This window comes from Heptranchias perlo, chromosome 34 (genome assembly GCF_035084215.1).
Source record: "Heptranchias perlo isolate sHepPer1 chromosome 34, sHepPer1.hap1, whole genome shotgun sequence".
Taxonomy (NCBI): Eukaryota; Metazoa; Chordata; class Chondrichthyes; order Hexanchiformes; family Hexanchidae; genus Heptranchias; species Heptranchias perlo.
This window is the reverse complement of record NC_090358.1, coordinates 13,628,441-13,640,751: the sequence shown is the minus strand read 5'-3', so window position 1 is coordinate 13,640,751 and position 12,311 is coordinate 13,628,441. Positions and strand designations below refer to the sequence as shown.

The window sequence follows — 12,311 nt, the reverse complement described above, 5'->3', positions numbered from 1 at the left end:
AATGCATTCAGTTCCCATTAACAGGCCCAGGAAAGTACTTCCTAAAAATTATGTTCTAATGTTAAGAACAGGTGGAGTCCCTATTTCTGAGATTAACCCTATTTTATCATCATCCCACAAATCCTTCTATGTTGAATTGTCAGAACTTGCAGTATCTGCTTCATAACCTTCCTAGATGTTAAACTCTGAACATTGTCCTTTTTGAGTGAAGTTCTACCTGGCTCGTCTTGCTCCTAGTTTTCTAATTAATTTCTTCACCTCTGGTGTTTGAACCCTTAATTCAACAATTTGCATGGATGAATTTTACCAATTCCCTTGTAATCTTGAACTTCAACTGGACCACCTCCATTTCTTTCTACAGAAAACTAGTTCAATGTCCTTGAGCTTTTTCTTGTAACTTTAATTGCCTTCTGTACCCCATCAAAGGTATCCCCCCTACTATTAGGTAACCAGAGCAACACTACAGACTTAACTTTAGACTTATATATATAGTGCCTTTCAGGATGTCCCAAAGCACTTTACAGCTAATGACATTTTTTTGAACTGTTGTAATGTAGGGAAACATGCCAGCCAATTTGTGTGCACAGCAAGGTCTCAAACAGCAATGAGATAAATGACCAGAACATTTTTTTTTGGTGATGTTAGTTGAGGGATAAAATATTGGCCAGGACACTAGGGAGATTTTCCATGAGGTCTGATGCATGTTTATATACTGAAACAATGTAACTTTTTTGATTTGTACTTAATATCTGCTCACTCAAGGTGCTTCTTGTTGCCCCATCTACATCACAAGAAGGTTGCATGGATTTATTCACTAACTCGGGCGTGGTTTTCTTGCCAAATTGTAGTATAAAGGTGGGTATAAAATTGGGAACACTAGTTTAAAAAGTAATAGCATGTTACTTTTGCCCAAGTTGGAAAATATACCTATAGCTCTTGATCACACTGTTCTGCTGCTCCCTTTTAAAACACATATTTTACCCATCACCCATTTTTTGACGTCGCTGGAAAAGAAAATTGGGAGAGGTGCAAAATGGGCTGCTGATTTGATGTCACCTGTTCTTCTTCTGCTGATAAGTTTAAAGTCAACCACATGGGGGTTAAGTTCCCACAAGTTATGTCAGCTCAATCTGGGGAATTTTAAAAACACAAGTGCGTTATACCCAAAACCACTTGTTTGCTGTGATCATTTACGCTGGTTCAAGATTGAATTTGCCTGAATCAGGCCCTGCCAATAAAACTGGCCATACCCCCAGGTCTAAATTGCACTCATTTTCTTAAGTGCACAGATACCAGTAGGCATGTTTTTATATATTAAAAAAATTCACATAAATTTACAAAGAAACTGACTAGTATACACCAATGAAATTATTAAATGGTTCAGTATAGTTTTTTGTAATTTTTTTACTCTGTGTAGGGGTGGAGGAAGAGAGAGAACTGGACACCCTTATTAAAAATGCTTATTTTTGGTGATAAGCTCATTTTCAGCTATACTAATAAAACTGCATCAGGTTACCACTTAAATATATTAAGGCATACTTTTTAAATAGGGGGGAAAAAAACCCAATTAGATTATATTACACCGCCTGATTGTGCTGGTTCATGGCGGATTTTATGTTGTGATTGTGCAAATGAATTTTAGCGGAAACTTGAAGCGTAACCGAACAGGCGCAATTTCACGATTGTATCCAAAGCGGAAACTCTACCCTGTGACCTTTATTATGGTTCCTTGCTCCCAAATGGATTTTACTGTCCACGTTGGGTCAACAGATGGCTGATAAAATTCAGTTACTTCAAAGATATAAATCCCAAATCTTGGTGCATTGTTTATTTTGGTAGTATTCAATGCTGCTGTTCCAAGAAAAATTCCCAGTCTACCAAACTAGAGCGGGAAACCTTTCAAAATAAAATTGGAAATCTGTACAATTAGCATAACATGCTTTCAAACCTAAAGTGTTAGGGCTCCAGATCTAATGCTCAATGTCAATTTCTACTTTTGACTCTTCAAACTTTGTAACTTGCTTTTAATATTTCTATTCTTCAAACATCTTATCTGCTTGCTATGGGGGTGTCACTGTCTTGGCTTCTGAAAAATGTCTTCCAGAAGCTGGAGGAAATATTCCCTTTCCTGGAGGTTGGAGGCCAATTTTGGAAAGTACAGTCTTTCTGTTCCAGTGTGGTGAAACCATCTTCTCTACTGGTAACTGGAAGAGCCCCAGTCCATACTTTAAAAAAAATATATAGAAACATAGGTAAGAATGACACTTGGGCACATTATCAGGTGGGGACTTTGTTGGGAATCAACAAAAAGCTCAATCTTAAATGATGTAGAACTAAATTAGACATTAGGTATTAGTTAATAGTTATATCTTGCACTGAATTTGCCAAAATGAATGTTTAAGTGAAATCCTTGTCACATTGATGTGTTTTATTTTGTGGGTGGGGGAAGAGCTTTTTGTCTTCTACTAGTGTTATCAGCCAGGGTTCCCAATTCTGACTGTTACATGGTGATCCCTGTTGGAAAGTATATCTTTGTGGGCCTTGAATGAGGGCAAGTTTGTGCTCAGCTGTGATGCTTCTTGTAAAGCCTTGTGCCACTTGTCTCGGTTCAAATGAAGAATTGTATTTGTCCAATGTCCGAGATGATGTCAGCACCTGTGCAACTACTCAAGTATAAATCATTATCCTGGGGGCAGGGAGAAAAGATGGGGTTTTTGATGTATGAATTTATTTTTTAAACATGTATTTTGTACAAAAATTCACTTTTTAAACAAGTGCATACTTTTTGCAATGAATTTAAAAAAAACTCTTCCATTAATTTAAAAATGTGGACAGTGATGGCGCTCGATTAGCCCTCACTGTTCAGTATCATACTTGTAATAATCCATAATTATGAAAAATAAATATAGGAAGAAAACCTCAAGCTGAAACTTCTGTAAGAATCACATTTAGTAAAAAGTAAATTGTCTAAATTTCTGTCAACATGCAAGAGGTTTTTAAAAAATCTATAACATTGAAATGTAGTCATTTACAATGTTGCCAACAGTAAATTATATCTTCAACTGAGGCTATGATATGATGTATTGAAATTACACCATGACTAACATCACATGAAGGCTATAGAATCCTGTGCTAATTTGACAATAATCAAGTATTGAGGGGAAAAGTAAGTGGCAGTTCAAGAAGAAAAAATACAGATGGAAGCCATCAAAAATTTTAAAAATGGAACTTTATTTTCTGTCCAACCCAAAATTCCTTCAGAGTTGCATTGTCCAGGTACAACGATCACAGAAAAATGTGGGCTATGTGACCTTTACTTGCTGTTTTTCACTAGTTGGCCTTTATTTCTGTGGTAGTGGGACTGGCAGGCTGAAATATGAATCATGCAATAAAAAAATCAGTTTAAATTACATCACTAACCCATACCATTTCCATATCTCAAATTACATTGACTAAGAATTTTCACAGACTTACTTTGGTGAATGTCACTGATTTCTGCCATAAATGATCAAAGCATTTTGGTAATGCAGTTATAAGTGTCATGGCTCAACATTTGCATTAACTAGCTGAGCCAAATCATTTCATTCTGAGACCCTGTTAGAACTTTGCAGCTAATTTTAAATAGTTAATTTCAAAGTGCAGTTAATATTTTTATAGTCCTTAATATGTCAAATGGGAAAGACTGCTAAAGGTCCCCATTCAGTGTCTCATCAAGGAATTGAGTATCAGCTATCTAAGTATGAAGGTAACCTTTTCATATAATTAAAAATCGTAGGTACTCTTGAGATATGGGAAGTGTGGAAACTTTAAATCTATTAACGGCAGCATACTTTTAGGCCAGATACCAGTAAATCTGCAATATCCTTTCCCCCTAATACTCTTTAATCCCAACACAAGTCATGTTTGCCTGTTGCTCATACTACTGCGTGTTATTGGTGAACCAGTAATCGATATGCATCTAGTTCTTGTCCTATGGATTTGCATCCATATGGACCTGGATTGAAGCATCAAGAGTTGGTCTGACTAAATGCAGTTGAGTTTTGAAGTAAACTGGCTGCTAAGCAGGCTTCATTCCAAATTGTAGAAATTGAACAATGACCACCTCACCTGCCGCCTCCTATCAATTTGCACCCTAACATTGGTTTGCCTTGACTGCATTGTTGGGATTGGCTGAAATAAGGCTGTCAAGTTGTTTTTCAAAAAAGTAACCTACATGCACTATACATGTGTGCATATGTACACTCATTGAATGATTCTATCTTTCCGTATTTTCTAACATTTCAATTTCCATCAGTTTCCGTGTGCTGAGGGCAAAATAAATGTGCCACAGATGGGGAAACCTAGTCACTGGGCCATGGGTTCTAGAAGTGATTTTTTTTTCTCTTTATTTCACCAACTTGCCAGTTCTAAAAATCACTCATAAATGAGAAGTTTTCAGAGATGATAGGGATGAAGATGTTGGATTCAAATCAAATCTGATACACCTTTCAATACTAAATCCTCTGTTATCCAACTCAGTGGGACTACCCTCACTTGGTTGTACTCTTACCTATCCTGTCATAGCCAAAGCATCTCCCAACAACAGCTTCTTTTCCTGTTCCCTGCACTGTTGCCTCCAGGGTCCCCAAAGTATCTATCCTTGACCCCCTTCTCTTCATCATTTATTGATGTCCCTTGGCAACATCATCTGCAGACATGTACACTGATGACACTCTGCTCTACCTCTCTTGACCTCTCCACTACCTCTGTGCTATCAGATTGTTTGTCCGACATTCAGTCTTGGATGAGCCGATTAAACATTGATTTTTATCAAAGGTGGATAATTTTTTTTGATTATAAAGAAAACTATTGCAGCCAGCTAACGGTCCAGTGAGAGATGCCCCAACTCCAGTAGTTTCTGCTCTGCTGCTATACAATGTGGACACCCATGTAAGCATCAAATAACTGGGTTTTCAACTTCCAAACACTGTACCTGATTTGGGAGTATTTGATGGGACAGTGTAGACGGAGCTTTACTCTGTATCTAACCTGTGCCGAACCTATTTGAACAAAATTTATTTAATAACTCATAATACAAGTCTTCCCCGCCCCCCCCCTCCTTTCCCTCCCCTCCTTTTCCTTATCCCCCTCCCACCTTAAAGTGTGGATCATAGGTACAGAATGGAGTAACATGCAGAAGCTTAAAAAGGGACTTAGAATATATCTTAATATTCAAACAATGTGCCAAAACAATTTTTAAAAAGGGAATAAAATACTAAGATATATAGCCAGTAGGGTAGGTACAGGTCTATGTGTGTGGTTGGTAATAGATGATACCAGGGATGTGAAACTATAGCTGTAAGGACAGAGTTGAGATACTGGGACTATTTCCACTGGAGCAGAAAAGGCTAAGAGAAGGTTCAATAGACATTTTCAACATCATGAGAGTTTTGATTGGGTGAATAGGGAAATGCTTTCTTCTGGTTAAGGTTAACTGATAAGGGGTCATCAATTTAAAATTGTCACTGTGAGTGAGGAGAGAGGTTAGGAGAATGTTTTTTTTGCAGAGAGTTGTTAGAGCATGGAATGCCCTTCCATAGGGTACAGTTGAGGTAGAGGCCTTTGCATCTCTTAAAGGAAGAATAGATAAACGTTTGAAGTACAGGAAGATACAGGGCCATGAGGGGCAGTGGGAGTAATGTTGGATTACTCTTGCAAAGAACTGGTACAGTTATGATTGACTGAATAGCCTCTTTCTATGCTATTAGCTTCTATTGCTCCTATGACCAAATATCCCCATCATGAGCGTAATGGGCTTAGTGTCTCTGGTCACTTTCAGGCTCATTGTGTCAATCTAACTCAGGTCAGTGTCCTTCTCATTGCAGTCAGTTTCAATTGTGTCTCAGCCTTTTACTCAGATCTCTGTCAATATACCTCTTGCTCTGTTGGTCTCTTATTCAAGTTGCTCCCTTAGCCAATCTGGCTCAGTCCTCTTCTCTCTGCCGGTCTTTATCACACTCTTCAGTTCCACTTAATCCGGGTGCATTCACACTACCATTGTAGTCTTGGTACAAAGAATTTGGTTTTGCATCAGTGCTGCAGTTACAACATAAAAGCAACCCAAGACTGTTATGTGGGCCCAACCTGATGCCAGTAGGAAGTGGAGTGAGACTCCCAGCTTGGGCCTTAACACCTGATTTGTACTACATAAGTTTAACGTAAGTGTGAAGCTAAAGCCGGTTTGTACCAACACAAAATTTGCAGTGTAAATGCACTGTCAATCTTTCTTGGAGTCTCTGTTTCAGTTATGCTCTCTGACACATATTAACAGGTTTCAGCTGTTTAATTACATTTTAAACAGGAGAGGGTGGATCCGATTGGGCAATCCCCGACCAGACAGTCAATGCCATTTGCCAGAACTTCTCGTTGCCTGAACTGACCAATAGGCACCAGGATGTAGCTTGGTTGGTGATGAGAAGGGCCCTCCCAGTGCGGTCTTTCCAACATGCATGGAATCTCAGCGCCACCGCGAGCTGCTCTCAAGGCTGCGGTGGGAACAAGACCGTCGTCCACCTCCTGGTGGGCTGCCCCTTCACACAGGTGGTGTGGAGAGAGATGCCTTGGTATCTGTCCCAGTTCATCCCCAACAGCTTGGTAACACAAGATGCTGTGCTCTACGGGCAGTTCCCCAGCACGCACACCGAGACAGATATTAACTGCTGCTGGAAGACCATCAACTCGGTGAAGGAGGCCCTTTGGTCCGCCCAAAACCTGCTGGTCTTCCAGCTGAAGGAGCTGTGTGTGACCGAGTGTTGCTGACTGGCACATTCCAAGTGCTGCGGGACGCACTGAAGCGAGGCGCGGCCTACGCAAAGGCTATAGGGGAGAGGCCACCCCACTTTATATTGTACAGAATGTATTAGAAGACGTATACTATGTTTTGTATTGTAATAATGGGATCGCAGTGTGTATGATCTGCATTGTATTGGTTTGAACTGTATTGCTTGGAATTGTTTTTTTTTACATTGAACTGTGTGTATCTTTAAATTTTATGAAATAAATTATATTTTGAAACTTTAAAAAAATCACATTTTAAACACAACCTGTAATTAATTATTTAAAGGAGTGCTATTGTTTGGTAAATTAATTTTGCAAAACAATACCAGGTTAACTAATATGAATCTGTGATCAGTAATGTGGTCACATAATTCCATCTGTTGCTAATGATTAATGTATCCATCTTGCATTTAATAAAAACCAAAAGAACTGCACGTGTGCATTGCAACTGATTTAATGAATGCTGCAGTGACACGCTGCTGCTGTAACGGCCAACCGTGTACAAAGCAAAATAATTTCCAGATCAGATTATTCCTGGTTGTACAGATTGTGCAGTTTCATGGAGAGGAAATGATAAGAACATAAGAAATAGGAGCAGGAGTAGGCCATGCGGCCCCTTGAGCCTGCTCCGCCATTCAATCAGATCATGGCTGATCTTCGACCTCAACACTTTCCTGTCCGATTCCCATATCTCTTAATTCCCCTAGAGTCTAAAAATCTGTCTATCTTGGCCTTGAAGATATTCAATGACTCAGTATCCACAGCCCTCTGCGGTAGAGAATTCCAAAGATTCACAACCCTCTGCGTGAAGAAATTCCTCCTCATCTCAGTCTTAAATGGCCGACCCTTTATCCTGCGACTATGCCCCCTAGTTCTAGACTCTCCAGCCATGGGAAACAACCTCTCAGCATCTACCCTGTCAAGCCCCCTCATGATCTTATATGTTTCAATGAGATCGCCTCTCATTCTTCTCAACTCCAGAGAGTATAGGCCCATTCTACTCAATCTCACCTCAGGACAAGCCTCTCATCCCAGGAATTAATCTAGTGAACCTTTGTTGCGCCGCCTCCAAGACAAGTATGTCCTTCCTTAGATAAGGAGACCAAAACTGTACACAGTACTGCAGGTGAGGTCTCACCAAAGCCCTGTACAATTGTAGTAAGACTTCCTTACTCTTGTACTCCAACCCCCTTGCAATAAAGGCCAACATGCCATTTGCTTTCCTAGTTGCTTGCGGTACCTGCATGCTAACTTTTTAAGTTTCTTGTACAAGGCACCCAAGTCTCTCCCAACACCAACATTTAATAGTTTCTCACCATTTAAAAAATATTGTTTTTCTATTCTTCCTACCAAAGTGAATAACCTCACATTTCCTCACATTATACTCCATCTGCCACCTTCTTGCCCACTCGCTTAACCTGTCTAAATCCCTTTGCAGACTCTTCGTGTCCTCCTCACAGCTTACTTTCCCACCCCCCTCTGATTCTTTCCTTAGAGATACCATACACGAGATCATCAGTTCTGGAATAACTTGATTTGGAGGAATCTGTAAAGCCAAATCCTGAAGACGCCTGAGTTTTAAAAAAAAAATTCCCACTAATTTTTATGATGTCAATTAAATATGTACAACAGGGGTGTGACCTATGGTAAAATGTTTTCACTAATAAAAATTACCAAACTTTAACCACATCCGTTTGAGGGTGCATTGGGATGAGTAACGCTGGGGGTCTATCCGAGTGTATCAATTTTCTACAGTTTCTTTTGGGTGGGATCAAGTCAGTGTAGAATTTCATACAAAAACAGTTGCAGTTTGCCAGCTAGCGAGATGCGGCGCACACTGGCGAGTGAAACTAGCTTTCAGATGCTGACCACCTCTCTGCAAGTTCTGATATCTCCTGTGTCTTTCTATTTTCTAGGATTTGGCGTTGGGGCGAAGTTGTCCCACCTCTGTTCCTTGCGGCGGCGCTGTATTTCCAGCCAGATTTCTGACATTTGCTCTGTGACTTGGTGCTGCCGATGGGAGGCAGACTGAGCACGGATTTTTTTTTTTGCACGAAAGCATCTTCATGCCTATCTCCCTTGTACCCAGAATGCACAGCCGGGTAGCACTCCAGTAACACAGGTAACATGGCGTTTGGTACCTTGGGCTGAGATTTATAGGGGCGCAGGGTTGAGTGAGTGCAATTCGTTTTGGAAAGCCTTCATTTTTTTGCAGCTGACATTCAACCCTTCCCATTCCAGCCGGTTCACAGGGGGTGCTCCGGACGGCGCTACAGTCGCAGACTCGCACCGCCGAAGAATGGCAGCATCCGAGCTCTTCACCAAGGTACAGATTTGCATTTCGCTTAAAATGCCTTTTTTTCTTTATTCCCGGTAACGTGATCAAAGCCTCTGAAGCACGGTGGCGGCAGGTCCATTAAAAATGAGCGTTTTTACATCTCATTTGACTGTAAGATAGCGGCTGTGATGCGGAATGCAGAGAAAGAATGGGACAATCAGGCCAATATCTGATCCATAAGGCGAGAGATTTGGAGAACAATGGTTAGAGAAGGAGGACCAGACCGATCTGTGGTCTTTTCCATGTCACTGCAGCAGCCTGATTTAGACATGTTTTTAAAGATTTTAATTATGCATTAACGGGCTGATAAAGGCTCAGATTGTGGTGTATTGCATCTTCGCGGGGAAGAGCTAGATATGATTCATTGCATGTTCACTAAAATGGAACAGTCCGATCTCCCCTAAATCAGCAGGGCTGTGCAATTCCGAGGTCACTTATTGGAAGCAGAGATATTAACTTTAAAAAAGGAAAGACGCCCTCCCCATTACTTGGACTCGCTACGTCAAGCAAATGTAACAGACCAGCTGATTTATTGACCTAAAAAGTGAAAGCAGGAAGAGGAAAGCATTTCGGATGTCGGCATCATTGGCACTTCCTAAGGTCACACATTGAGCAACATTGATTCGACAGTCTCTGAAATGAATGAAATCAGCTCCCCGGAGCTTGGCTCGTGTGGTTGTGAAATTTAACAGGGTTTGAACGAGACTTAGATCTATTCTTCTGAGTGTGTTGCACTGAAACATATTTCATTTTTTTTAACCAAACTGCAGCTGTTTGATGGGCCATGTTGAAACCACTCCATCCGAGTCTGGTTACCTGAGGCTGATAGCTAAAGGAGCATTGAAAAGAGCAGGCGCCAGGTTTATGTACTTAAAAGCACAGGGCTTTGTACTAACTGGTGCGACGGATTGACAGGCGATTGGATTCACGATTTCAGTACAGTTCACATCCAAGAACTTATGCATTTTAAATTAATTCCCTATATTATTAAAGGCTGATTTATCACCAGACTTTCAGAATAGTGGAGTCCATCATGTTTAAATCATTGTAAATCTTTGCAGATATACTATGATAGTCTTGCTGTTTGTTTGAAAATGTTTCAATAAATAAATTGGTTGTATTTAATGTAAGCAATGCATCCATAAAGTTCTTTGATCAAGTTTAATTTTAGGCAGTGTGTCTCAGAATTCACTTAGGGGCAAAGCCACTTTAGTATCGTGCCACCAAATGATAGTTTAGTCAGAGCCATAAGCTGCCCAGCAGTTCATGACACATACTGTACTTTATTCCAAGAAACTGATCATTTCATTTCAGTGTGGATATTCATGTGTGTAGGACTGTTACTGATTATTTTCATCAATTAGTCCATCCATTGCAGAAATGATTAATGGAACATTCAAATTATGCACCCACATTGTAAAATGTCTTTGTTAAATGTGTGGTCAGAATCTTATCCAGTAGTGTGCATAATATACATTGCAGAGTCATACTGAATCTTCAGTCAGTAGATGAGCCAGTTACTAAACTAATAAATGAAAGACAAAGCAGAGACGTTGGAGTACATTTTATTGCACCAGTTTTACGATTTATCTGAAAGAACCATAAGAAATCGGCTCTGAGTGGCAGGCACCTTCTGGTATCTCACCTACGTGGCCATAATACATGAATGAGCGGTGATGGCATGTCAGTAGTCAACTGCAAGGTATCACAGCTAGTCTAATCCTGTCCTCACAACAACAACAACTCGCATTGATTATAGCGCCCTTAACTTAAGTGAAACATCCCAAGGTGCTTCACATGAGCAATTATCAAACAAAATTTGACACTGAGCCACATAGGGAGATCTTGGGACAGGTGACCAAAAGATTGGTCAAAGAGGTAAGTTTGAAGGAGTTTCTTAAAGGAGGAAAGAGAGACGGAGAGGTTTAGGGAGGGAATTCCAGAACTTAGGGCCTAGGCAGCTGAAGGCACATCTGCCAATTGGAGAGCAAAGAAAATTGGGGATGCGCAAGAGGCCAGACTTGGAGGAGTGCAGAGATCTCAGAGGGTTGGAGAAGGTTACAGATCTAGGGAGGGGTGAGGCCGCTCAGCCACACATGTGCTTCCAGTGTGGCTGTCTGGATAATAATCAGGAGGGAAAAGCTTGATCAATTTTCTCTTTCCTAACTTAGAGGGTTGGGGACTGAGGCTAATTGTAGGGCCCCAACTCCATCCCAGCTGCCAACAGGAAACTTAGCACAGAGCCAGGATTGAGCTGGGACCTTTCTGGTTGCTGGCTCACCACTCAACGGATTAACTTGCTGAGTTCTTGGCAGGTGGGGCTAAGTTATTTCTGAGTGTAGGACCTTGTATGGTCTTAAATTGACCTTTTTTGGGCATAGGACATTAATTGACTGCTCATCAAAATGAGGGATGTCCATGCTAGGGAACGGAACATTTTTCCAGTTTTGTCACCGAGTCAGTGCCACCATCAAAAGAAACTAGCAGCTCGGAGATAGCGTGAGCCAAACATTGAGTGAGTTTAAACATCCTTTGACTCTGCCCCAACAATTTACCTTAACCCCAACATCAAGAGCCCCCTGATTCCCCAACAGTTTGAGTTTCCTACTCCCTAACCTGATTGTGGCCTCTTTAGGTGATTCTGCTAATTTGCATTGGATTATGGGCTTGTACATATTTTGCCCGTAGGGACTGAGACGAAGCTGCCCAAACCCAGTTCACTTGGACTCCTTGCTTTTTGTAATTCTAGCTGGATTCAAATTCAGTCCCAGGAATGACTGTCTGTCTGTAGTTCTGACTTCATGTGCTACCCAGTCTTATACAATTCCACTACTTTCTTCTCTAAAGGGAATTAGTTTGCCTTTCTGTTAATTCAAAATTTGGAAGGCCATTGATTTACAGTGACAGAATAAATCAAACTCTGCTTCATTATGTGGGATGACTGGATTTTTCTGAGTTTTTTTTAAACCAATGTTTGGGGGATCATATTTCACAATTTTGTCCACATTCCATGAAAAGCGCAAATTGATGGCCTCAAACTAGTAAATTGATTACAGACTAAATGCCATAGTTGTATCTGTGAAGACCAGAACCAATAATTCATATTGTTTAATGGCTGGTCTTACCAAGCGGAAATAAGTGGTGCTCTATGAGGAGA

At 40.6% G+C, this 12,311-nt stretch overlaps 1 protein-coding gene across 1 annotated transcript in view; it reads left to right on the top strand.

Annotated features, from left to right (window-relative positions):
- The first annotated feature begins 8,925 nt into the window (after window positions 1-8,925).
- myo5aa (myosin VAa) overlaps window positions 8,926-12,311 on the top strand; it is a 161,308-nt gene continuing 157,922 nt past the window's right edge. Inside the window, exon 1 of the mRNA XM_067971455.1 lies at window positions 8,926-9,142. Within this exon, the coding sequence (XP_067827556.1) occupies window positions 9,116-9,142 (27 nt within the window). The 5' untranslated portion in view covers window positions 8,926-9,115. The remainder of the gene's footprint in view (window positions 9,143-12,311) is intronic.